This window comes from Oncorhynchus gorbuscha, linkage group LG01 (assembly GCF_021184085.1).
Source record: "Oncorhynchus gorbuscha isolate QuinsamMale2020 ecotype Even-year linkage group LG01, OgorEven_v1.0, whole genome shotgun sequence".
Lineage (NCBI taxonomy): Eukaryota > Metazoa > Chordata > Actinopteri > Salmoniformes > Salmonidae > Oncorhynchus > Oncorhynchus gorbuscha.
In genome coordinates this window covers 7,399,072-7,423,239 of record NC_060173.1, presented here as the reverse complement: position 1 = coordinate 7,423,239, position 24,168 = coordinate 7,399,072, and the positions used below count along the sequence as shown (strand labels likewise).

General features: G+C 46.6%; 2 protein-coding genes, 1 non-coding gene and 1 pseudogene across 3 annotated transcripts; 2 read left to right on the top strand and 2 right to left on the bottom strand.

Moving 5' to 3' along the window:
* Positions 1 to 1,205: 1,205 nt before the first annotated feature.
* si:dkey-29p10.4 (tripartite motif-containing protein 16) lies at positions 1,206 to 13,420 on the bottom strand. The gene is made up of 11 exons (XM_046344315.1): positions 13,044 to 13,420; positions 11,634 to 12,591; positions 11,276 to 11,411; positions 10,961 to 11,056; positions 9,328 to 9,429; positions 7,194 to 7,340; positions 6,973 to 6,995; positions 5,403 to 5,548; positions 3,104 to 3,318; positions 2,643 to 2,765; positions 1,206 to 2,441 (listed from the first exon to the last, which is right to left on the bottom strand). Exons 1-11 carry the CDS (start codon positions 13,312 to 13,314, stop codon positions 2,220 to 2,222), a joined length of 2,439 nt encoding a protein of 812 aa, XP_046200271.1. The 5' UTR covers positions 13,315 to 13,420; the 3' UTR covers positions 1,206 to 2,219.
* A 62-nt stretch (positions 13,421 to 13,482) lies between these two features.
* Positions 13,483 to 21,119, top strand: LOC124032164. The gene is made up of 2 exons (XM_046344327.1): positions 13,483 to 13,639; positions 20,124 to 21,119. The coding sequence occupies exons 1-2, from the start codon at positions 13,589 to 13,591 to the stop codon at positions 20,877 to 20,879; spliced, it is 807 nt and encodes a 268-aa protein (XP_046200283.1). The 5' UTR covers positions 13,483 to 13,588; the 3' UTR covers positions 20,880 to 21,119.
* Positions 21,117 to 21,299, top strand: LOC124048658. The gene has a single exon (XR_006841270.1). It is a non-coding gene; the product is annotated as a U2 spliceosomal RNA (small nuclear RNA).
* A 1,309-nt stretch (positions 21,300 to 22,608) lies between these two features.
* LOC124048700 lies at positions 22,609 to 22,763 on the bottom strand (annotated as a pseudogene).
* Positions 22,764 to 24,168: the final 1,405 nt, after the last annotated feature.

The following is a 24,168-nucleotide window of genomic DNA, read 5'->3' as shown; positions in this document are numbered from 1 at the left end:
AGGGCAGTGTGCAGTGTGGTTGAGATTGCATCGTCTGTGGACCTATTTGGGCGGTAAGCAAATTGGAGTGGGTCTAGGGTGTCAGGTAGGGTGGAGGTGATATGGTCCTTGACTAGTCTCTCAAAGCACTTCATGATGACGGAAGTGAGTGCTACGGGGCGGGGCGGTAGTCGTTTAGCTCAGTTACCTTAGCTTTCTTGGGAACAGGAACAATGGTGGCCCTCTTGAAGCATGTGGGAACAGCAGACTGGTATAGGGATTGATTGAATATGTCCGTAAACACACCGGCCAGCTGGTCTGCGCATGCTCTGAGGGCGCGGCTGGGGATGCCGTCTGGGCCTGCAGCCTTGCGAGGGTTAACACGTTTAAATGTCTTACTCACCTCGGCTGCAGTGAAGGAGAGACCGCATGTTTCCGTTGCAGGCCGTGTCAGTGGCACGGCACGGCCGTCCTCAAAGCGGGCAAAAAAGTTATTTAGTCTGCCTGGGAGCAAGACATCCTGGTCCGTGACTGGGCTGGATTTCATCTTGTAGTCCGTGATTGACTGTAGACCCTGCCACATGCCTCGTGTAACCACTAGGCTACCTGCCACCCTCCACTCCAACCACTAGGGTACCTGCCACCCATCCACTCTAACCACTAGGCTACCTGCGGTACCTGCCACCCATCCACTCTAACCACTAGGCTACCTGCCACCCATCCACTCTAACCACTAGACTACCTGCCACCCATCCACTCTAACCACTAGGTTACCTGCCACCCATCCACTCTAACCACTAGGCTACCTGCCACCCATCCACTCTAACCACTAGACTACCTGCCACCCATCCACTCTAACCACTAGGTTACCTGCCACCCATCCACTCTAACCACTAGGCTACCTGCCACCCATCCACTCTAACCACTAGACTACCTGCCACCCATCCACTCTAACCACTAGGCTACCTGCCACCCATCCACTCTAACCACTAGGCTACCCTGCCGCCCATCCACTCTAACCACTAGGCTACCTGCCACCCATCCACTCTAACCACACCCTCTATGATTTAGAGGAGCAGAGGAACAAAGTTGTATCTGATGACACAGAGTCTGAGCTTCATAAACATATCAAGAATCTCGCAGACCAGTTTCATGGTGTTAGTAGCATCAAACCCAGAGAACTTGTCTCCAAATTGGCACATCAAAACAAAAGCCCAGACAACTGGTCAGGAAATGGAAGGGTAAGTCAAATGTATTTATAAAGCCATGTTTACATCAGCAGATATCACAAAGTGCTGTACAGAAACCCAACTTAAAACCCCAAACAATGCAGATTATACTGAACAGAGACGTCTACACTGAGTATACAAAACATTAAGAACACCTTCCTAATATTGAGTTGCCACCCCCCTCTTTCCCCCTCAGAACAGCCTCAACTCATCAGGGCATGGACTCTACAAGGTGTTGAAAGCGTTCCACAGGGATGCTGGCCCACGTCGATCCCAATGCTTCCAACAGTTGTGTCAAGTTGGCTGGATGTCCTTTGGGTGGTGGACCATTGTTGATACACACGGGAAACTGGGTGGAAAAACCCAGCAGCGTTGCAGTTCTTGACACAAACCGGTGCGCTTGGCACCTACTACCATATCCCGTACAAAAGCACTTAATTATTTAGTTTTCCCCATTCACCCTCTGAATGACACACAACACAATCCATGTCTCAAGGCTTAAAAATCCTTCTTTCACCCATCTCCTCCCCTTCATCTACACTGATAGAAGTGGATTTAACAGGTGACACCAATAAGGGATCATAGCTTTCACCTTCTCAGTCTATGTCATGGAAAGGACAGGTGTTCCTAATGTTTTGTCCACTCAGTGTATTGATGCTTATCATTACATCACATTTGAAAACAATGAAACATAAGAATATTTAAGATTATCTCTGCGTTGAGATTTCTCTTTGCAATCCTCTATTTGATTAACATTTATAAAAAGTTTTAAAAAAAAATGTTTTATTGCTTACACAAAAAAGGTATTTATGATATATAGAAAACTTATCTTCCCCACTGTGCACTATTCTACTGAGCCTGCCTGGAACAATTCCCTTCTCTAGCCCCACTCATCAGCGGTTTACAGAATAAAATAGTGGCGGATTTACCACCTGTTGTTGTTTGAATCACAGATTGCCTTTAAAAAAATGTTTTAAAAAAGATTTATAGAGAACTGAATTACCCGTGTAACTACTCTGACTCCTGTTCTGCCTGGAACAGATCAGTGATGTTGAGCTGGGTTTTAGACACGGCTAGTGCAGGATACAATGGTTCACGGAACCTCTGTTTAAAACAATGGAGCAAGCTCAGAGCGCCCCCTTGTGCCACTTTATAAAACGACAGGCTACCCTCCTCGAAATCCAGCAACACCCCAACCCTTCCCAGTCCGTCGACCTCCACAGGGACAGCCACCTTCGGAATCAGAACAAGAGAGAGAGAGAGATGCAGAGAGATGCAGAGAGAGACAGAAATGTATTGCAATGCAGCAACAACAACAAAAATGTCCCTAGGAATTTCTCTTGGTTTTGTACATAGACGCTTTCATAGAGATCTGATTCAATTCTATATGTGACTTTTACAGAAGCATCCACATCAGCGATCACATTCACATACCTTGTCGTGCAGGGCTTCTATCTTCCCCTTGTCACTCAGCAGGCACCAAGAATAGGGGTTGAAGCCGATACGGCAGGAGTCTTTCTGGCCCTTACGGCCGATCTGACCCTCACAGACTCCCACCTGTAGATAAGCGCAGGGGACTATGACAACGCTGTACAAGGTAGTGACATTTGATTTAGCTAAAGAGTGCCAACGAAGGGTTTCCGTACATGTAAATCAATGATGTCCTCTTGACAGGGCTCAGTTAATGCAATAGGGAATGTGAAAGTGTTGTGTTCTGTTACTAACTATATGCTATGTGAAGTTTTACCTTAACATTATTAAAAATGACAAATTATAATCCCCTCTTGTAACATATTAGAATAATATGCCATTTAGCAGACGCTACGAAACGAACAGTAATCTGCCTGTCTATAACCTCCTCCTGACCCCAAACGGTACACCCTCTGACCTCTTACCTTCCATTTGCCCTCGTCTTCCTCCACCTCCACCTCCCAGTACGCACGGCCTCCCTCCAGGGGTTTAGAGGCCAGGACCTGGGGGAAGGAGCTAAAGCGAGCCCCCTGCTCCGGGTAGGCCTGCTGGACCTCGCTGTAAGACACCTTCCTGTTCTCCTCAGAGATGAGCAGCTTGGGGTGGGCTGTGTCCGGGTCCAGACGGAGGCTGGCGCCATCTGCACAGAACACACACACACACACACACACACACACACACACACACACACACACACACACACACACACACACACACACACACACACACACACACACACACACACACACACACACACACACACACACACACACACACGAGGGGCATGAGCAGAAGAGGTTTGTCAGTCAAAAAACTACCCATAGTCATTGGCATTGTGTCTACCAGAACTTGTCTGGGGTGCTGTGATTGATATAGACAGGCAGTTTTTGAACGGTTTAAGCTACAACATATTATGACCCCCTTTCACTGACAGATAAGACTCTGACGAACACGTACGTCTTCAGTTTCCTTCTACAGGGACAAAGTGCGGCAGGGTAGCCTAGTGGTTAGAGTGTAGAGGCGGCAGGTAGCCTAGTGGTTAGAGTGTAGAGGCGGCAGGTAGCCTAGTGGTTAGAGTGGAGGGGCGGCAGGGTAGCCTAGTGATTAGAGTGGAGGGGCGGCAGGTAGCCTAGTGGTTAGAGTGGAGAGGCGGCAGGGTAGCCTAGTGGTTAGAGTGTAGAGGCGGCAGGTAGCCTAGTGGTTAGAGTGTAGAGGCGGCAGGGTAGCCTAATGGTTAGAGTGTAGAGGCGGCAGGTAGCCTAGTGGTTAGAGTGGAGAGGCGGCAGGGTAGCCTAGTGGTTAGAGTGTAGAGGCGGCAGGTAGCCTAGTGGTTAGAGTGGAGGCGGCAGGGTAGCCTAGTGGTTAGAGTGGAGAGGCGGCAGGGTAGCCTAGTGGTTAGAGTGTAGAGGCGGCAGGGTAGCCTAGTGGTTAGAGTGTAGAGGCGGCAGGGTAGCCTAGTGGTTAGAGTGTAGAGGCGGCAGGGTAGCCTAGTGGTTAGAGTGTAGAGGGGGCAGGGTAGCCTAGTGGTTAGAGTGTAGAGGCGGCAGGGTAGCCTAGTGGTTAGAGTGTAGAGGCGGCAGGGTAGCCCAGTGGTTAGAGTGTAGAGGCGGCAGGGTAGCCCAGTGGTTAGAGCGTTGGACTAGTAACCGGAAGGTTGCAAGTGGTTAAAGTGTAGAGCTGACAAGGTACAAATCTGTCGTTCCGCCCCTGAACAGGCAGTTAACCCACTGTTCCTAGACCAGTTAACCCACTGTTCCTAGACCAGTTAACCCACTGTTCCTAGACCAGTTAACCCACTGTTCCCAGGCAGTCATTGAAAATAAGAATTTGTTCTTAACTGACTTGCCTGGTTAAATAAAGGTTAAAAAATAAAATAAAAAAGTGGACAAGACCAGGCAGTAAATCAGACTAGGGGTTTAAAGGTCATGAACAACGTTAATTTCTACAATTATTTGCCTTGTCTTCTGAACTTGCCAATACCTTTTCTGATGCATTTCAGTCACTTCCTTCCAATTTAAATACTGTCACGTTCTGTCAGGATGATTTGTAACAGATGCCGTTGAACCCACTTCTTTCCTAGTTAACAGTTAACATCTAACGTTCCCAGACAGTCATTGAAAATAAGAATTTGTTCTTAACTGACTTGCCTGGTTAAATAAACGTTAAAAAATAAAATAAAAAGTGCACAAGACCAGGCACTAAATCAGACTAGGGGTTTAAAGGTCATGAACAACGTTAATTTCTACAATTATTTGCCTTGTCTTCTGAACTAGCTAAGCAATACCTTTTCTGATGCATTTAAGTCACTTCCTAAGCATCAGATTTAAATACTGTCACTAGCTAAGCATCTAACTGTAAGGATGATTTGTAAAGATCTAACGTTGACGAGCTAACTAGCTAAGCATCTAACGTTCAGAGCTAACTAGCTAAGCATCTTTGTAAATAAGCATCTAATGTTAACGAGTTACTAGCTAAGCATCTAACGTTGGTAACGAGTTAACTAGCTAAGCATCTAACGTTGGTAACGAGTTAACTAGCTAAGCATCTAACGTTGGTAACGAGCTAACTAGCTAAGCATCTAACGTTGGTAACGAGTTAACTAGCTAAGCATCTAACGTTAGTAACGGGTCGCATATTTTATGAGCCGCAGGACAAAAAAAGTTTGGGAACCCTTGGTGTAGGTACTGTATGAGATGGAGGAGGGAGGTGGGGGGTGTCCCTTACAGAGCAGTCTGAAGGGGTCCCGGTCAGGCAGGGAGATGACCACTGAGACCAGCCGCCTCTCAGTCCACTGCTGTAGGCATCTCAGCCTGGCCCTGTCCACCTCCTGTGGAACCTCCAGCTCCTCCACAGAACAGCTCTCAGACACACTGGAGGGAGAGGAGACAGGATATGAGGTTTACTCTCAATACCGTTTGTACTACTAGTCTGTATTACTATTACTAAGAAACCGTTATGCAACTATTTTCATTCTGTAAATATACCGGAAACTAGCTACAGCATCCACACACGGCACAATGCTAGCTACAGCATCACAATGCTAGCTACAGCATCCGTACACGCCACAATGCTAGCTACAGCATCACAATGCTAGCTACAGCATCCGTCCACGTCACAATGCTAGCTACAGCATCCACACACGTCACAATGCTAGCTACAGCATCCACACACGTCACAATGCTAGCTACAGCATCCTACACGTCACAATGCTAGCTACAGCATCCGTACACGTCACAATGCTAGCTACAGCATCCGTACACGTCACAATGCTAGCTACAGCATCCGTACACGTCACAATGCTAGCTACAGCATCCGTCCACGGCACAATGCTAGCTACAGCATCCGTCCACGGCACAATGCTAGCTACAGCATCACAATGCTAGCTACGGCATCCGTACACATCACAATGCTAACTACAGCATCCGTCCACGGCACAATGCTAACTACAGCATCCTAAGACGTCACAATGCTAGCTACAGCATCCGTCCACGGCACAATGCTAACTACAGCATCCTGAGATGTCACAATGCTAGCTACAGCATCCGTACACGTCACAATGCTAGCTACAGCATCCGTACACGTCACAATGCTAGCTACAGCATCCATACACGTCACAATGCTAGCTACAGCATCTGTACACATCATAATGCTAGCTACGGCATCCGTACACATCACAATGCTAACTACAGCATCCGTACACGCCACAATGCTAGCTACAGCATCCGTACACGTCACAATGCTAGCTACAGCATCCGTACACGTCACAATGCTAGCTACAGCATCCTAACACGCCACAATGCTAGCTACAGCATCCTAACACGCCACAATGCTAACTACAGCATCTGTACACGCCACAATGCTAGCTACAGCATCCTAACACGCCACAATGCTAACTACAGCATCCGTACACGCCACAATGCTAGCTACAGCATCCGTACACGTCACAATGCTAGCTACAGCATCCGTACACGTCACAATGCTAGCTACAGCATCCGTACACGTCACAATGCTAGCTACAGCATCCGTACACGCCACAATGCTAGCTACAGCATCACAATGCTACGACAGGAAATGCGGGCTGATCTACAGAAAAACGTAGTATACATATTTTCACCAAGGTAATAAATCTGTTGGGGAATAGTGGTCTAAGTCATTTATAAAAATTATTCTATACTTATATAAAAGAGCTTAGACAAGGTTTACTTTTCTAGCCATTTCACTTTTCTAAACTCTCTGTTTCTTTCTTAGAAACTATATGAGAATTAGCCTATCGTCATGTATAATAGTTGCTTACCTTTTGGTTATCTTACTGTACTCCTGTCAAGAACAAAACAAAAAGATAAGAAAACATGGGTTTCCCGGTGACCATCGTCACGACAACAAGAGACAAGCCACTGTTCCATGTGTATTTAGGGCAGGGCAAGGTGCGGTATGCACACAAACACTTTCCTTGCTGTAGTACTCTTTAGTACGTGCCCTATGTTCCTACAGGAAGTAAGAGGATTGAGGAAGTACCGTGATGAAGGACTGTTCCTGTACGCGTGCTGCGCCCCGGGTGTCAGCCAGCCCTTCCAGAGTGTGAAGACCCCGTTGGAGGGAGGAGAGGGTTTCCTGTAGCTGTGTCAGCTGTTCTTCCAGTCCCCCCACCGCTCTGCTCTCCTCCTGGGCACACACACACACACACACACACACACACACACACACACACACACACACACACACACACACACACACACACACACACACACACACACACACACACACACACACACACACACACACACACACACACACACACACACACACACACACACACAATAAAATCACTCACTAATGCACCTTTTTTTTAAACTACGTTTTAAGTGAGAAGTCGGCATTGGTCTGTGGTTGAAAAATAAAAGTAAATTCACATGAGCACCACAATACAGTTTGAGAAGGTTTTGAATCCTAAGCAACCTGCATACACATTGTTTAAATTACAATAGTGCAACATAGCTACTGTAGAAGGTCAAAGCTGTGCTGGAAATCCTTAGTAGAGCATGGGTGGAGGAGGCATCGTGGTGCTGTAAAACCTTGGTAGAGCATGGGTGGAGGAGGCATCGTGGTGCTGTAAAACCTTGATAGAGCATGGGTGGAGGAGGCATCGTGGTGCTGTAAAACCTTGGTAGAGCATGGGTGGAGGAGGCATCGTGGTGCTGTAAAACCTTGGTAGAGCATGGGTGGAGGAGGCATCGTGGTGCTGTAAAACCTTGGTAGAGCATGGGTGGAGGAGGCATTGTGGTGCTGTAAAACCTTGGTAGAGCATGGGTGGAGGAGGCATCGTGGTGCTGTAAAACCTTGATAGCGCATGGGTGGAGGAGGCATTGAGGTGCTGTAAAACCTTGGTAGAGCATGGGTGGAGGAGGCATCGTGGTGCTGTAAAACCTTGATAGAGCATGGGTGGAGGAGGCATTGTGGTGCTGTAAAACCTTGGTAGAGCATGGGTGGACCAGGCATCGTGGTGCTGTAAAACCTTGGTAGAGCATGGGTGGAGGAGGCATCGTGGTGCTGTAAAACCTTGATAGAGCATGGGTGGAGGAGGCATCGTGGTGCTCATGGGAATTTCCTTTCTTCAGACCAATGCTTACTTCTAAATGTTTTAAATTGATTTATTATTATTTATTTTTGAATTGTCATGGTTTTTACACTGGAAGTAGATTCTCTGTTAAATGTGCATTATACAAGATTTCCACATGAAAAGCCTGAGCCGTGCAACTGGAATGGCCTTGTGTATCAGAGTCGTTGACAAATATCCAACGCCTGGCAGAGTTGTTTCGTTTGGCACGGTTAAATCAGCACACATTCGGATTAAAATGTCAAGAAGACAGGAGAAGCAGCGTACTGGAATGTATTACGGATGTTAGAAACTAGTTATTTTTTCTGATGCTACCAAGCATGCAGTCAGTGTGTACCACTGAGGCTGTGTTTGTCTGTTGACATGTCATGTTAGCGAGCCATATGAAGTTTGCCCTCTCCTGTTCCATCATGACAAGTCCATATAAAAGTGGTTTGTCGAGTTCGGCGTGGAAGAACTTGACTGGCCTGCACAAAGGCCTGACCTCAACCCCATCGAACAACTTTGGGATGAATTGGAACGCCAGCTGTGAGTCAGGCCTAATCGCCCAACATCAGTGCCCGACCTCACTAATGCTCGTGGCTGAATGGAAGCAAGTCCCCGCAGCAATGTTCCAACATCTAGTGGAAAGCCTTCCCAGAAGAGTGGAGGCTGTTATAGCAGCAATGTTCCAACATCTAGTGGAAAACCTTCCCAGAAGAGTGGAGGCTGTTATAGCAGCAATGTTCCAACATCTAGTGGAAAGTCTTCCCAGAAGAGTGGAGGCTGTTATAGCAGCAAAGGGGGGGGGGGGGTGAACAACTCTATATTAATGCCCATGATTGTCGAATGAGATGTTCGACGAGCAGGCTTTTGTCATTTAGTATTAACTGTGTTGTTGCCAAGCAACTGAGTTGAGACCCAGTGTTAGAACTGAGCTTTGGATGTAAAATAAATAAGCATTTGCAGGTTTACAGCCTCGGGTTGACTTCCAAGCCCAGTATCATTGTTTGTTTTTTAGGCTAGAGTTGAGCCTGGGTTGTCTTCCTTATTTACCCGAGTCACACACAGCAGGGCCGTGTCCTCCTCCTGCTGCAGGGCCTCACGCATGGTCTCGTACTGCTGCTGCACACCCGCACGCGCGTCACCTAGCAACACCTGGGGAGAGGAGGAGTCAGGGTTGACATAGTGACAGTATGTAGACATAGTTGTATCCAAACGCCTAACGTACAGACACATCCAGAGTAGTAGTGTGTCTAATGCATGGAGCATCATGGACCCTGATCATGGACCCTGGTCATGGAGCCTGGTCATGGAGCATCATGGACCCTGGTCATGGACCCTGGTCATGGAGCCTGGTCATGGAGCATCATGGACCCTGGTCAAGGACACACCCCCCATCTTCTAAGCTGCTGCTACTCAGTTATTGTCTATGCATAGTCACTTTCAAACTCAACCAACATGTATATATTACCTCAATTACCTCGACACTGGTGCCCCTGCACGTTGACTCTGTACTGGTACCCTCCGTATATAGCCTCCACATTGACTCTGTACCGGTACCCTCTGTATATAGCCTCCACATTGACTCTGTACCGGTACCCCCTGTATATAGCCTCCACATTGACTCTGTACCGGTACCCCCTGTATATAGTCTCCACATTGACTCTGTACCGGTACCCCCTGTATATAGTCTCCACATTGACTCTGTACCGGTACCCCCCTGTATATAGTCTCCACATTGACTCTGTACTCGTACCCCCTGTATATAGCCTCCACATTGACTCTGTACCGGTACCCCCTGTATATAGCCTCCACATTGACTCTGTACCGTAACACCCTGTATATAGCCTCCACATTGACTCTGTACCGTAATACCCTGTATATAGCCTCCACATTGACTCTGTACGGGTACCCCCTGTATATAGCCTCCACATACACCCCTGTATATAACCCTGCTGTTGTCATTTACTGCTGCGCTTTAATTATTTGTTATTGTTATCTCATACTCTTTTTGTAGGTACTTTCTTAAAACTGCATTGTTGGTTAAGGACTTGTAAGCATTTCACTGTAAGGTCTACAACACCTGTTGTATTCAGCATTTCACTGTAAGGTCTACTACACTATATTGTAATTACATATATTATTGGCCTACCTCCTCTTGCCTTTTGCACACAATGTATATAGACTCTTTTTCCCCCCTTTTTTCCCCCCTTTTGTTTCTACTGTGTTATTGACTTGTTAATTCCCTGTGTAACTCTGTTGTCTGTTCACACTGCTTTGCTTTATCTTGGCCAGGTCGCAGTTGTAAATGAGAACTTGTTGTCAACTAGCCTACCTGGTTAAATAAAGGTGTTCTCAACTAGCCTACCTGGTTAAATAAAGGTGTTCTCAACTAGCCTACCTGGTTAAATAAAGGTGTTCTCAACTAGCCTACCTGGTTAAATAAAGGTGTTCTCAACTGGCCTACCTGGTTAAATAAAGGTGTTCTCAACTAGCCTACCTGGTTAAATAAAGGTGAAATGAAATAAAATAAAAAACACCTGTTGTATTCAGCATTTCACTGTAAAGTGAACTGTAACATTTGATTTAGAGGGATACAGGGTGTCTACATTATTAGGCTTTTGCGTCAGGTCATATCTAAAAAAAAAAAAAATCCCTGGTCCAACTGAGGTCCTGTCCTTCTTACCTGGAATCTCCGTTTCTTCTCTGTCATCTCAGTCACTCTGCTGATTAAAGACTCTTCCGTTCCCTGCATCTTCTTCATCTCCTGTTTCAGGTTCCCCTGCAAAGACAAAAACACAGTGCCGTCATCCTGCCGTCAATAGAAGACATGCTTTAGCTCTCTGAAACACGTATTTATACTGTAACACGTGTGATATGGTTATTCACCACTAACGATACTTAGACAACATGAATACTACGGATCATACAACTGGGATGTGATCAGGTATTTTATGGTATGTTGGTATGTGTGTTTGGTAAATACTCCTCTGTTCCTCACCCTCAGCTCCCTCTCGGCCTCTCTGATGCTGACGCAAGCGTGGTCCCGGTGCGACCCGATCACGGTACACACGGTACAGACACACACACTACACTGACGGCAGTAGATTCGGTTCATCTCCTGGTGTTCCGGGCACCTGATGACAATGGAAGTTATACTTCAGCTTGCTGACAGTCGTTTAATGATTTGTCATATAATAAATTAAATAAAACAATCGTCAACTTTAAATGAAATGTTGAAACACAAAGTATTTACAAGAATTCAAGACTTTAATGCAAAGTTGTTAGGAATTTCACTTTGTGCAGCTCAGAAAAGGAAATTCAATTGAGATTCTCCTCAAATAAGAGTGAAACCTTACCTCCAGGGTGAGGTGTCCTCCACAGGGGGTACCAGGGTGTGGCTCTGGAAGACAGGGGACTCCAGGTGCGGCCGGAGGTGTTCGGAGCACATGGAGGCTCCACACACTAGGCAGGTCTTCACCGCAGGGAGAGAGCCCTGGCTGGGGCAATAGTGGCAGGGTAGGAAGGTCTCCCTAGAGGTTTGACGAGCCAGGCTGGGGGACAGGTTGGTACGTCCAGGGGACAGGTTGTTGGCAGCACGGGTAGGAGAGGTGGAGGTGCCGATTGGACCAGATCTGTTGGAGATCTCTGGAAGAGGCTCCCGCTCAGCTTCAACAGGCTTCTCCTTCGTAGGGGTGACTAAACGTAAATGGGTTGTTTGGGTGGTTTCAGCAGGATTCTTGGCGGGTGTGTACGGATCTCTCGCAGGGGGTGGAGGTGGGTCCAGTTCAACGGTGGTGATTCTTCTTGGCGATGTGTTGGTCATGTGACCTGCTGCTGCTTCAGGTGATTTTCTAGGGTCATTCAGGGGTTCTCTTGTAAGAGGTTCTGTTGCAGCAGGGGGTTCGTCCAGCTCAATGGGTGGGTCTCTCCTAGGGGACCTAGACCTATCACGTGTCAGGTCCGGACCGCTGACGGCGACGGACGCAGTACTAGACGGTTTGGTTGCTAAGGAGAATGGTGCTGCTGGCACCTCCTCCTCACTGGACAACTCGACGTCAGACGACGTGTTCTGATTGGCTGAAGAGGAGGAAGAGGAAGTGGCGGGTCTCTTACGGTCACCAGACTGTCCCCTGGAGTGGGAGGAAGAGGAGCTGCCAGTGGCTTGTCTCTTGTTGTCGTGAAGATGGCCTCCTGGGACAGGAGAACTGGCTGGTCTCTTCCCTAACAGACGCTTGGATTGAGAGATGAAGGCTCTCTTCCCAAGGTTCCAGCCCGCCGAATTTATCTCAATGACATCCTCTTCATTGCCTCTGCCTTGTATACCCAACACAACATACATAACACAAATACATTAGTGATGAGGCCTACTTAGGTTACATCAAAAGGACACAAACCGAGCTAAATCAAATCAAATTGTATTTGTCACAGCACAGAATACAACAGGTGTAGACTAAGCGAAATGCTTGCTTTACAAGCCCTTCCCAATGATGCAGAGTTACAAAATGATGGGAAATATCATAAATATCATATTATTTTAAGATAGAATAACGAAGCGTGGAGGGACCTATCAGAATTGGTCCAATATTAACTTCTCGTTTTCGTTGCAAAGGGTTTTTCCGTTTGAAATAAACGGTTTGTGTTGTAAAACGTTTTGTAACAGACGGAACGTTTTGCAACAGAAGTGGAGTAATGAATAAAACCCCTGTATCGTTGTCCCCAGCCTAATTGCGCATGGGCAGAAGTGTCTGGTGAATTCGGGAAGTTACCTGTGGCTGCCGTGGTGCGTGTATGTGCAGGCGCGTCATGTCGCCACGGACTTGCGGTAGTGTCTCTCTTGAACCCCACCGGTAATGTCTTGTACTCCTCCTTGCACTCGGGGCAGTAGTATGGACCGGTGGGCGAACCACTCCATAACTCCTGTATACAGCAGTAGCAGAAAACATGTTTGCATCTCAGCGCGGTCGGATTCCGACATATACCGTGGCACAAAGGACACACCGAGGGCTCGCAGTCCGGGGTCGGCAACGACTGACCCATTTTGCCCAGTAAAAAACGATATTTGTTACGTGTTTTTGTCAACAACACGACAGGCTCGACCTCCAGGAAACGAAACCGTAAAATTAGGAGGAGCCAAGTGTTTGAATTACGTACCCAGTGTAGTCCTGCACACTGCGCCCCACTCTTAAAGGTACAGGAAAACAATGTCTTCTCTGACCCAAATACATGTAGCTCGTTAGGTCGACAGATCAAACTACGCAGAGATCTGCACTATTGTCATCATTTGAAGAAAACATACACACGAGGAAAAAGCATGCGTACCCGTTGCCGTACCCGGCAGTTTCAAGATTGCTGTGATTGTAAGGTACCCAAGGGGTTAAAAGCATACTGGCCTCTCACCATTTTAACGTCACATGAAATACATTTTGAATGGCTTGTAAAGATAGATTGTGGAAATTAATCTCTGAACATAGGTCTACTCTAACCTATTTTTTAATATGGTTTACTAAACAATTCCGATACGCGTTCTGTGTTTCATTCATAGTTTAAATTCTCCAAAGTGGTGCGTTTAGAAACAGATAGGTCGCGTTTTGAAGTGTGTCCTATAGCAGGCCGTGTTTTGAAGTGTCTGTCCTATAGCAGGCCGTGTTTTGAAGTGTCTGTCCTATAGCAGGCCGTGTTTTGAAGTGTCTGTCCTATAGCAGGCCGTGTTTTGAAGTGTCTGTCCTATAGCAGGCAGTGTTTTGAAGTGTCTGTCCTATAGCAGGCTGTGTTTTGAAGTGTCTGTCCTATAGCAGGTCACGTTTTGAAGTGTCTGTCCTATAGCAGGCCGTGTTTTGAAGTGTCTGTCCTATAGCAGGCCGTGTTTTGAAGTGTCCGTCCTATAGCAGGCCGTGTTTTGAAGTGTCCGTCCTATAGCAGGCCGTGTTTTTAAGTGTCCGTCCTATAGCAGGCCGTGTTTTGAAGTGTCTGTCCTATAGCAGGCCGTGTTTTGAAGTGTCTGTCCTATAGCAGGCCACGTTTTGAAGTGTCTGTCCTATAGCAGGCCACGTTTTGAAGTGTCTGTCCTATTTTGAAGTGTCTGTCCTATAGCAGGCCACGTTTTGAAGTGTCTGTCCTATAGCAGGCCACGTTTTGAAGTGTCTGTCCTATAGCAGGCCACGTTTTGAAGTGTCTGTCCTATAGCAGGCCACGTTTTGAAGTGTCTGTCCTATAGCAGGCCACGTTTTGAAGTGTCTGTCCTATAGCAGGCCACGTTTTGAAGTGTCTGTCCTATAGCAGGCCACGTTTTGAAGTGTCTGTCCTAGTGTCTGTCCTATAGCAGGCCACGTTTTGAAGTGTCTGTCCTATAGCAGGCCACGTTTTGAAGTGTCCGTCCTATAGCAGGCCACGTTTTGAAGTGTCTGTCCTATAGCAGGCCGTGTTTTGAAGTGTCTGTCCTATAGCAGGCCACGTTTTGAAGTGTCTGTCCTATAGCAGGCCACGTTTTGAAGTGTCTGTCCTATAGCAGGCCACGTTTTGAAGTGTCTGTCCTATAGCAGGCCACGTTTTGAAGTGTCTGTCCTATAGCAGGCCACGTTTTGAAGTGTCTGTCCTATAGCAGGCCACGTTTTGAAGTGTCTGTCCTATAGCAGGCCACTTTTTGAAGTGTGTCCTTTTTCCAAACAGGGTCCTGAGGATCCCAAGGGGTGAACATTTCGTTTTTTTGCCCCCAGCGCTACACAGCTGACTTAAAATAATCAATTCATCATCAAGTTCTTATTATTTGAATCAGCTGTGGTTTGTGTGGTTCTAGGGGAAAAACAAAATGTAAATCTCCTCCCCAGTCCCACTCGTGCTTTAGGTGTTTCTGAGTGTACTGATATATAAAAGTAGGACACATGACATCACGGACACTTTTTTTTTTTCTAAAACAGTTTATATGCAGAGTTGTGCTTATTGTTGCCCTCTTATTGGCTAGAATGGACCCACCTGATCTTGCCTCCTCCCGACCGCCTTTCATGTTTTAAGACATGTTATTTTAGTTGTTAGAGCTGTGACACACTGGTCTGGACAGGAGGCCTTTTGTAAAAAAACAAAAAGGCAGCATTTGCTCAGAAATGGAGCCGACACATTGGTTGGTTCTCTCAACAAAAACAACTGGACTTTGTGTTCGCCAGACGAACTCATAGGTGAGTCCCATACTGGCACGTTAAGTCAGGGAGCATTAGTAAAGCGTTATAATGGCAGAGGGTGTCAACCACACCACCTCTTACAAATTGGAACTGACAAAATATTTCAGGCCAGCATGGGTTTATAAGAAAGGAGGTCGGGCGGTTTCAGGCCAGCATGGCCCTACAGCGAAAGGAGCTGGACGGTTTCAGGCCAGCATGGCCCAAGGGCAAAGGAGGTCCCGGGCGGTTTCATTACAATGTGCATGTTCTAAATATAAAGCAAGGAAAGGTCGGGCGGCTGAAATGGCAAAGCATGGCCCTAGGCAGGAGGTCGGGCGGTTTCAGGCCAGCATGGCCCTAAGCAAAGGAGGTCGGGCGGTTTCAGGCCAGCATGGCCCTAAGCAAAGGAGGTCGGGCGGTTTCAGGCCAGCATGGCCCTAAGCAAAGGAGGTCGGGCGGTTTCAGGCTAGCATGGCCCTAAGCAAAGGAGGTCGGGCGGTTTCAGGCCAGCATGGCCCTAAGCAAAGGAGGTCGGGCGGTTTCAGGCCAGCATGGCCCTAAGCAAAGGAGGTCGGGCGGTTTCAGGCCAGCATGGCCCTAAGCAAAGGAGGTCGGGCGGTTTCAGGCTAGCATGGCCCTAAGCAAAGGAGGTCGGGCGGTTTCAGGCTAAGCATGGCCCTAAGCAAAGGAGGTCGGGCGGTTTCAGGCTAGCATGGCCCTAAGCAAAGGAGGTCGGGCGGTTTCAGGCTAGCATGGCCCTAAGCAAAGGAGGTCGGGCGGTTTCAGGCTAGCATGGCCCTAAGCAAAGGAGGTCGGGCGGTTTCAGGCTAGCATGGCCCTAAGCAAAGGAGGTCGGGCGGTTTCAGGCTAGCATGGCCCTAAGCAAAGGAGGTCGGGCTGTTTCAGGCTAGCATGGCCCTAAGCAAAGGAGGTCGGGCGGTTTCAGGCTAGCATGGCCCTAAGCAAAGGAGGTCGGGCGGTTTCAGGCTAGCATGGCCCTAAGCAAAGGAGGTCGGGCGGTTTCAGGCTAGCATGGCCCTAAGCAAAGGAGGTCGGGCGGTTTCAGGCTAGCATGGCCCTAAGCAAAGGAGGTCAGGCCGTGTCAGGCTAGCATGGCCCTAAGCAAAGGAGGTCGGGCGGTTTCAGGCTAGCATGGCCCTAAGCAAAGGAGGTCGGGCGGTTTCAGGCTAGCATGGCCCTAAGCAAAGGAGGTCGGGCGGTTTCAGGCTAGCATGGCCCTAAGCAAAGGAGGTCGGGCGGTTTCAGGCTAGCATGGCCCTAAGCAAAGGAGGTCGGGCGGTTTCAGGCTAGCATGGCCCTAAGCAAAGGAGGTCGGGCGGTTTCAGGCTAGCATGTCCCTAAGCAAAGGAGGTCGGGCTAGGTTTCAGGCTCAGCATGGCCCTAAGCAAAGGAGGTCGGGGGTTTCAGGTTTCAAAGGAGGTTTCAGGCTATGGCCCTAAGCAAAGGAGGTCGGGCGGTTTCAGGCTAGCATGGCCCTAAGCAAAGGAGGTCGGGCGGTTTCAGGCTAGCATGGCCCTAAGCAAAGGAGGTCGGGCGGTTTCAGGCTAGCATGGCCCTAAGCAAAGGAGGTCGGGCGGTTTCAGGCTAGCATGTCCCTAAGCAAAGGAGGTCGGGCCGTTTCAGGCTAGCACGGCCCTAAGCAAAGGAGGTTGGGCGGTTTCAGGCTAGCATGGCCCTAAGCAAAGGAGGTCGGGCGGTTTCAGGCTAGCATGGCCCTAAGCAAAGGAGGTCGGGCGGTTTCAGGCTAGCATGGCCCTAAGCAAAGAAGGTCGGGCGGTTTCAGGCTAGCATGGCCCTAAGCAAAGGAGGTCGGGCGGTTTCAGGCTAGCATGGCCCTAAGCAAAGGAGGTCGAATATGCATATAATTGACAGCTTGGGGAAAACACTCTAAAGTTTCAAAACTGGCTAGAATGATGCCCTCAGCAAAGCGCTGTGAAAGAAAAAACGTAGTTTCAGGCTAGCATGGCCCTAAGCAAATGAGGTCGGGCGGTTTCAGGCTAGCATGGCCCTAAACAAAGGAGGTCGGGCGGTTTCAGGCTAGCATGGCCCTAAACAAAGGAGGTCGGGCGGTTTCAGGCTAGCATGGCCCTAAGCAAAGGAGGTCGGGCGGTTTCAGGCTAGCATGGCCCTAAGCAAAGGAGGTCAGGCCGTGTCAGGCTAGCATGGCCCTAAGCAAAGGAGGTCGGGCGGTTTCAGGCTAGCATGGCCCTAAACAAAGGAGGTCGGGCGGTTTCAGGCTAGCATGGCCCGAAGCAAAGGAGTTCATCATCTCTCCCATGTCTTATTCAACTAGTAGTAGTTCTGAAATGTTTTCTGTTTGCCAACATTCATCATCTCTCCCATGTCTTATTCAACTAGTAGTAGTTCTGAAATGTTTTCTGTCTGCCAACATTCATCATCTCTCCCATGTCTTATTCAACTAGTAGTAGTTCTGAGATGTTTACTGTTTGTTTTCTGTTTGCCAACTGCCCCTCATCTTGTTTAATTTTAACACAACATTTTACTTCCTCATCTATGTTTAATGTAACACACATACATTAATTATTCCTTTCGGGTTGCCAATCCTGACGTGAAGTTTGTTCTATAGAAACTATTTGACTCTGTGTGCCGCAGAAACTATTTGACTCTGTGTGCCACAGAAACTATTTGACTCTGTGTGCCACAGAAACTATTTGACTCTGTGTGCCACAGAAACTATTTGACTCTGTGTGCCACAGAAACTATTTGACTCTGTGTGCCACAGAAACTATTTGACTCTGTGTGCCACAGAAACTATTTGACTCTGTGTGCCACAGAAACTATTTGACTCTGTGTGCCACAGAAACTATTTGACTCTGTGTGCCACAGAAACTATTTGACTCTGTGTGCCACAGAAACTATTTGACTCTGTGTGCCGCAGAAACTATTTGACTCTAGCCACAAAATTAATTAAATTAGAAGTGGGGGGAGAATTTCTGCCAAAATCAATGGAAACTCTCATTTGCAAATGTTGGACTAATGATTACACTCTAGATGAGCTAGATGAAGGCAAGATTGAACAAGGCGGTATTGAATGTGTGAATAATGTCTGTCACCTTGATTACTCAAAAGTCTCTCAACATGTGTTCACCTACGTTGTAAACTTTCCTTCATAGGAAATATATGTACATAGCCTCGCTATTGTTATTTTACTGCTGCTGTTTAATTAGGCTAGGTTGTAGGAACCTCATGATGGGTACAGGGACAGTATCATGTAGTATTTTAACCTATGCCAACAGGGCCTTGATTTTAACCAAGAAATGAAAGAAGTAAAAAAGGAAATGGCATTTTTAGCAGAACAGAGAAGCAAGGGGGTTATTTTAAGAAGCAAGGAAAGGGAATTAGAAGAGGGGGAGAAGTGCACGAGGTACTTTTTTAAGAAAATAGTTAGCAAGGGTAGGATTATGACAGGATTGAAAAACAAGGACGGGGTTTTAAAAACAGACACAGAGGAAATAAAGGAAGTGGTCGAGGACTTTTATGGGGAACTGTTTGGGGAAAAAGATGTGTGCGAGGGAACAATGGGGGGACCAATACAGACGACCTTTAACATCGACCCTGAAACGTTTTAAGAGGGGTAAACAAGACCCTACCCAATACAGACGACCTGAAAAAAGACTTTTATGACAGGAGGACTGGAGAAATCTTTGATTGACCAAGGACTGAAACGTTTTAAGAGGGGTAAATCACCGGGGGAGGACGGCCTCCCTTTGGAGTTTTATTTGACCTTTTGGGATGTACACTGTGGCGTCCGTCAGGGCTGTCCGTTATCTCCTCTTCTGTTCGTGGCCTGTATTGAACCACTGGCACAGGTCTTGAGAAGGGACCAAGGGATCAGTGGGGTGGGTATCCCGGGGAGTGGGGGGATGACCGCCAAGTGCGTCTTTTACATGGACGACGTCAACATTTTATGTACCGACCTTTTATCCGTCGACAGGACTCTGGACAGGACTGACTGGTACGGACGAGCCTCTGGGGCGAGACTGAACAGGGACAAGACAGAGGCCCAATTCTTCGGACCGTGGGCAGACCCAGACTTGACCAGACTACCTCTGACGGTTAAACGGACGGACATAAGGGTACTGGGGGTAAAGTTTGACATGGGGGGAGGAGGGAGCGGTAACTGGAGTGGAATCCTGGGGACTGTAAGACAGAGACTGGGTTTTTGGGGACTACGACAGCTGACTTTTGAGGGCAAGGTTTTAATCATTAAAGCTGTGATTTTACCTGTGCTTTTATTAATCAGTTCTGTTTTTATCCCCCCTCGAAGGAGTATTTTAGACCTGGAGCGAATGCTTTTTTACTTCCTGTGGGGAGGCAGGTGGGAGAGGCTGAGGAGAGAGGTGGTCAAGAGGCCCAGGTCCAGGGGGGGAAGGCTTGCCTGACCTCTACTTGTTCCTGGGCAGCTGCTACATAGCGTTACATCTGACTCTTGCCACCTCCCCGGTCAACAACAAGACTCAGGTCCTCGCACGGTTCTGGCTGGGATCTTACCTCAGGACTCTGAGGCTGATCCCAGTCGAGCTGCGAGCCCCAGTCTCTTTCCTGCTACCCCCGCCCTACGTCCAGCTCCAGAAGTTTTTAAGACATTTTAAACTGGAGAAAGAAACAGTCACGGTCTTAACAAAACACTGCTCTCTTCTCTCTCTTGTGCAGGAGCGGGAACCAGTATGTCCAGTGCGCGGGCTCGCTATAGGTGAGCCCACAACGGTTTGGCACAACGTGGCCCATCCTGCTCTCCTGAATCGGCATCGGGACCTGTCCTGGATGGTCGCCCACGAGATTCTCCCGGTCAGGGCCGTTATGCACTCACGGGGCATGGCGAGGACATCCGCGTGCCCCCGACCAGGCTGCGGCCAAGAAGAGTCGGTGAGGCACATGCTCTGGGAGTGCAGAGCCGCCAGGAACCTGTGGAAGGAAGCAGGCCCCCTGATCTCCTCGTGTCTGCCAGCAGGGGAGGACCTAACACCTCAGCTCGTGCTGTATGGGGTGGGCCGAAGGCCGATTCCATCAAAGACCTTCACCAAGCTCTGGCCCACCCTCACGTGCCTGAAGGAAGCACTGTGGTCCTCCCGTAACCTGCTGGTAGCGAAAAACGTAGAGACCACCCCCCAGGCAGTGGCCATGGTAGCCACGGAAGCCCTGGGGTGGTACGAAAGGAAGGGTGCCTCGACCCCAGGCAAGGGTCCCCCACAACACCCTAGGTCCCGGCGGCCACGGCCTGACAGCGCTGCGGCACCTAGGGCGATGCGCCTAGGGGAGGGATCTCTCTGGGCCCCGAAGGACGGGACGATGATCTATTCAGAAGAGCAGGATGAGGTGAGCTTGATAAAGACTCACCCCGCTCCTGTACAAGGGACTGAAGACAGCTTCTTAACAAAGTGGCTTTTTAACATGTTTTTCATGCCTTAAAAATGTTTTACCTTTGTTAGATCATCAGCACACATTTTAAATGGCTTTTACAGATTTGATGTTTTTACAAAGAAAGTACTTTTATTCAAGGTTGTTTTCATTGGTTTTAACAACATGTACTTTTTAACAAATTTAAATGTAACTTTCAAATGCTGTGTTTTATGCTTTGTTGCCATTTTTATGTGTGTAAATGATGTAAAAAATGTATGAGCTGTTTTTAAAGGAATTGTGTCAATAAAACATTTAAAAAATAATAATAATAATAAATCTGTTCTTATCAGTTTAATATCTGATACGTCCCCTATCTGGGGACCATATATTAAATTGATTTTTGGAATAGGGAGATGGAATAGGGGCTTGCTCCGTCCACTCCACGCATCGACCTGGTATTGCAGTACCTCCAGGAACGGTGCACCCCCTTCCGTTGTAAATATAAATGAGACGAAGTTAACCGGATGTTACTTTTATTAGAATCATTACGTTTGAGCAAGTCTGTCAATGATTCCTAGAAAGTGGTGAAGCCACTCGGCCTTGACGATTTCATGCCGTTTGTATGTGTATAAAATGATGTACAAAAATACAGATGAGCTGTTTTCAAAGGAAATGCAACAAAACTTCCAGAAGAAGACACCTGTTCTCACTTGCACTACTTTCTAGGCATCATTGACAGACTTGCTCTAATGTAATGATTCTAATAAAACCAGATTTACAGCTAATCTGGAATAATAATCTATCAAATAGGGGTGTAGGAAACCATTTGCAGATAACAATATTGACACACAACATTTGATCTTTTACAAAATATCTCAGGTAAAATAATTGTCCACTTGGTGGCGCCAGACTTCCACCGACCGTCGCCTTGTTCAAGCTGAACTATGTGTTCAATCAAAATGCATTTTAATGTTGAACCACTCGACTTCATTACATAGTACATCATCAACACAAATAATGTATGAACTAAAAATAGCCTATATATATTTTAAATCTGTCTGTAGAGCCTTGCATGATAAGGTCATTGTGAGGAGGCCTTTATAAAGTTGCCCTCCTGAATTACTAGAGGCCAAACTTCAAAGATGTCCATGACACTGGACTGCAGTGAGAGCTAGACCGACAATGCGTCCTACGGAGTGGTCCCGGCCTATTGTCCTGGCTGCCTAACTACATGTGTGCTCAGCATAATAGACTTTAGCAAACATGGCTCTGTTGAGGCATACTTTTACAATTAAGCTTAGTCAGTCACTACAATAAACTTCATATCATGCACATAAAATACCAATAGGCCTATTGGGTTGGAGAGCATCTATCTACTCACAAAATACTGTATATCGATGAATAAAACATGCACTGTTTTGTTTCACACTGAAAGTTGTCATAATTCAAGTTCCATCCATGAAATATTGGAATGTGGAGGAAAAGTGTCCAATAGTGTTTGAACTATAATCCTACAAATCTACTTTCATTCTCACTAATCGTGGAACTGTATGACAACAGTCCAGTCGCCATGAACCGTGCGCCAGGCTCCAGGTTTAACCTGCTACATAGTTCCGTAATGATTACAATAGGCTACATATCCAAAATGATCACTAAAATAAATGTATGTGTGTATTACTGACAGATGGCTCCAGATCGTTGCTGATACTAATTGTAAAATAAAAGCCTGGGCGTATAATCGAACCCTTCTAAATCGCATGTTTTCAGCTCGGCAGGTTTAGCCCTACAGAAGCCTGAAGCTTGAGGCTCCAAATTTCATACAAGCGAATCATGACGGCACACAATCAGAATTCTGAATAATGGAAAAATCCATTTCATATATTGTCCCCAGATAGGGGACATATCAGATATTAAACTGATAAGAATAGATTTATTTTATTTTGGAAAAATGGTTATTGCAATAGCTCATACTTAACATAATAATTTGTACACTTTAAAATGACATAATATGCATTAAAAAACTGCATTGAAACATTTATGTTAAAAGTACATGTTATTAAAACAATAAAACATCCTAAGAAACGAGTACTTTTAAACATATCCAATCTGTAAAAGCCATTTCAAATGTGCACATTATGATTCAAACAAGAGTATACCTTTTAAAGACATTATGATTCAAACAAGAGTATACCTTTTAAAGACATTATGATTCAAACAAGAGTATACCTTTTAAATACATTATGATTCAAACAAGAGTATACCTTTTAAAAACATAATTCAAACAAGAGTATACCTTTTAAAGACATTATGATTCAAACAAGAGTATACCTTTTAAAGACATTATGATTCAAACAAGAGTATACCTTTTAAAGACATTATAATTCAAACAAGAGTATACCTTTTAAAGACATTATGATTCAAACAAGAGTATACCTTTTAAAGACATTATGATTCAAACAAGAGTATACCTTTTAAAGACATTATGATTCAAACAAGAGTATACCTTTTAAAGACATTATGATTCAAACAAGAGTATACCTTTTAAAGACATTATGATTCAAACAAGAGTATACCTTTTAAAGACATGATTCAAACAAGAGTATACCTTTTAAAGACATTATGATTCAAACAAGAGTATACCTTTTAAAGACATTATGATTCAAACAAGAGTATACCTTTTAAAGACATTATGATTCAAACAAGAGTATACCTTTTAAAGACATTATGATTCAAACAAGAGTATACCTTTTAAAGACATTATGATTCAAACAAGAGTATACCTTTTAAAGACATTATGATTCAAACAAGAGTATACCTTTTAAAGACATTATAATTCAAACAAGACTATACCTTTTAAAGACATTATGATTCAAACAAGACTATACCTTTTAAAGACATGTAAACGGTCTAAAAGTACCTTTATTAATAAAGAGGTCTTCTCTCCTTTGTGCAGGAAAGAGGTGAGTCCTTATCACATTTGCCTCCTCCTGCTCTTCCGAATCGACTCCGCCCCCATCCTTCAGGGCCCAGAAGAGATCCCTCCCTCGCTGCTGCAGCACTGTCAGGCCGGGACCTGAGATGGTGTTGGTGATGCTTTGTCTGGGGTCGAGGCTTTATTTTGTCCGTACCACCTCAGGGCTTCCATAGCTATCAAGGCCACTGTCTGATGGGTGGTCTCCATGTGTTTCCCTACCAACAAGTTGTCAGAGGACCACAGTGCGTCCTTCAGACACGTGAGGGTGAGCCAGAGCTTGGTGGAATCGGCCTTCGGTCCACCCGTCACAGCAGGAGCTGAGCTGAGGTGTTGTGTTGTGTCCTGAGCTGAGCTGAGGTGTTGTGTCCTGAGCTGAGGTGTTGT